The 2,800-nt window shown below is 43.7% G+C and overlaps 1 protein-coding gene across 1 annotated transcript; it reads left to right on the forward strand.

The window, feature by feature from the left end:
- Positions 1–839: 839 nt before the first annotated feature.
- On the forward strand, positions 840–2,098 carry LOC144692761 (insulin-like peptide INSL5). Its single transcript, XM_078561841.1, has 2 exons — positions 840–1,143; positions 1,689–2,098. The coding sequence occupies exons 1-2, from the start codon at positions 960–962 to the stop codon at positions 1,940–1,942; spliced, it is 438 nt and encodes a 145-aa protein (XP_078417967.1). The 5' UTR covers positions 840–959; the 3' UTR covers positions 1,943–2,098.
- The last annotated feature ends 702 nt before the right edge of the window (positions 2,099–2,800 follow it).

Consider the following 2,800-nt stretch of genomic DNA (forward strand, 5'->3'; position numbering starts at 1 on the left):
GAAGTGAGCACGGAGACGAAGGAGGCGGAAGAAGAGTTCAGCATCGTGCCGAGCCCGAAATTAATTGCGATGAGGGCGTAAGGGTATGAAACTAAGCCCTTTGCTGAGCACTGAACGTTCAGCGTCGGAGAGGGGAAGGTCAGGGGGTATAGTGAATACACGGCCGGGGCTGGGATTGGAAGATGGGGTGGGGACGGAGGGACAGGCAGAGGTGGAGGATCCTGGATGGGTGTTGGTGTCGATGAGTTGTTGGAGCATCTTTTGGTTATCTCCTCCTATCATTGCTTGCTTGTCCCAACAAGCACCCCCCCCCCACCCCCTTCTTCCCCCCCCCCCTTAAACCAGCTTATATTTCACCCCTTTCCTATTTCTACTTAGTTCTGTTGACGGGTCATGAGGACTCGAAACGTCGACTCTTTTCTTCTCCGCCGATGCTGCCAGACCTGCTGAGTTTTTCCAGGTATTTCTGTTTTCGTTTTGGATTTCCAGCATCCGCAGTTTTTTGTTTTTATCTCTATATAAATGCAAGTTCTGTGTTCCGTTCAATGATTCACCTTTCGCTATATTTAGTGTAATCTTTTTAGCCCTCTTCAGACCCCTATCTCTCACTTCCCTTAATGTTTTTCATGCTGCACAATTTGTCACTCGTCATTTAATGCTGTTTATATGTCTGTCATGCTCTCTTGTTTGGTTAGTCTCTTTTAAGTGTTATTTTATTATGTCCTCTTTATATTACTTTGACACAGCGTTTCCAAAGTGCTGAGCGCTGCTGGCGCCTGGAGAAATGCCCGACAAATTAATGAGCCGTAATGGCTGGTCGGAACCGAGGGGTCGGAGATGACATGTCTGAACAACCTGCTATAAAAAGCTCGGCTGCCGGGTACCGGAGCTCCAAGTGAAGGTTTGGCCACAGGCAACAGAGGCTGATAACAAGTGTCGCAGTGACTAACCGGGGAAACATGCGGGCTTTGGCACTGGCAGCGTTACTCGCTCTGATTGTGGTCCTTGCGGTACCTCGGGTCAGAGCACAGGCGGTGGTCAGGCTGTGTGGCCACGAATTTTACCGGGCGGTCATGCACCAGTGTGGTGCCTCTCGCTGGAAGAGAGCGCCCAGGTCAGAGGCAGCTCTCAAAGCTCTGCTGGGTAAGCGTCAAAACCCCCCAGCCTAAGTGACACAATGGGCTTTTTAAAAAAAAAAAGTTTCGCATAATAGATGCTTTAATAATATCTACAATATATAGTATCTGGTCGTGATCAGGGGTTGGCATTCACTGGCTACAGTTTGAAACGAACCTTTGTTGATAGATTCAGTTACTGTTTCCTGGCTTGTTATAAATCAGAATGTTGCCCCCTCCCCGGCCCCCACGCCTAGAATATAGCGACAATTAGATGGACAAATTATTCACGGCGTTACATTGTTACATGGAACAAATATTCACGACTTTGTACCAGAAGAAATGTTTGGCAGGGAGCTAGAGCCACAGAAAAATCGATATGCGTCGTTCGGAAAGTTTTCGTTTAGATTATATATTCGTTACTAAGATAAATTGTAGTTTATGACTTAAATGTAGTAGCAAAGTCACTAGAGACCTTTTGAATTTGATGCTCGGATTAACCCGCTGTACTTCTACAAGGAAAACCGTCTCTGTCACCAAATCTCTCTAACCTTCTTTTCTGCCTTGAATCAGCAGCAGGGGATCAGAAGACTCCGTTTATGGAAAATTCGGATCTCAACAGCCTTCAATATTTGCCCGCAGACTTCAGCCAGAGATCGGCATCGTCCAGCGAGGAGGATTTGAGTTACAACCCAGATCTGCTGAAAGAAGCACTAGAGGCTTTCCTAAACCCATCCCGCGAAAAGCGTGCAGATAATCCGAGCAAAATCGCAAACCTTTGCTGTAAGAGGGGCTGCAGCAAAAAACACCTGAATTCCATTTGCTGAAGCACCAGAGAAGAGCAGCATGAAATCAGTGTCACACACATACAAAAAAAAAACCCTCCCGGGATGTTTCTGTGTATGATGTGCTTAAATGTGTTCCAAAAATGCAAAAGTGATACTTTTCAATAAGTGCAATTAATATAGATGTAGATCTTGTTATTTAATCTGTATCCGACAAAAAAACCCTGCTCATTTTAAGACGTGAAAATGTGCTGTACACATGTTAAACATCGACTTCCACTTAATAAAGTTATTGATCAACTTGATGGAAATGTCAGTGACATTATTCGAATGTTTTCAACGTTTAATTCTTAATTTGAAAATTTTGACTACATATCCATTTTATCAAAATATATCAATCGCTTTTTTGAACAATAAAATAGCTTTAATTTTTCCACCATCAGGAAATTGGGGCCAATAACTCATGGCACAAATGAGTTGTAAACAGCTTCACAGGTCAGCAAGGACAGGAGTGATGTGTGAATAGCACATGCTGCAGTATACCAGCAGCAGAGTTCTGGATAAAGTTGATGAAGGATGGTGGTTAGTTGGAAGAGCCCTGGAATAGATTACTCTGGTTTTTCTGGGTGCTAATTAAGGTGCAAGAGTGGACAAGGTTCTGAATGCACTATCCTGCTTACACTCCTTTCTGAATCATTGTTAAACCAATGTTAAAACAAGCATTGTAACATCTCCTTCAAATCATTCTTTTCATATGCTTCCAAGCTGAAAATCTCCATACCACTCTCCTTTCCTATTACAATCTACAGGTTTTCAGAACCTGAGATTGGCACCTTCTCCACATTACCAGTGTCTTACACTAAGGAGCATTTGGCTTCACTTAAGTTTCTTAATAATAAA

Source organism: Cetorhinus maximus, chromosome 17, assembly GCF_964194155.1.
Source record: "Cetorhinus maximus chromosome 17, sCetMax3.hap1.1, whole genome shotgun sequence".
NCBI lineage: Eukaryota > Metazoa > Chordata > Chondrichthyes > Lamniformes > Cetorhinidae > Cetorhinus > Cetorhinus maximus.

What these genes read in the sequence shown, in the direction of transcription:
- LOC144692761 (XM_078561841.1), top strand. Translation starts at nt 960, where the DNA reads ATGCGGGCTTTGGCACTGGCAGCGTTACTCGCTCTGATTGTGGTCCTT. An exon ending in AGCTCTCAAAGCTCTGCTGG is followed by an intron (nt 1,144 to 1,688) that starts GTAAGCGTCAAA and finishes GCCTTGAATCAG; the next exon opens with CAGCAGGGGATCAGAAGACT.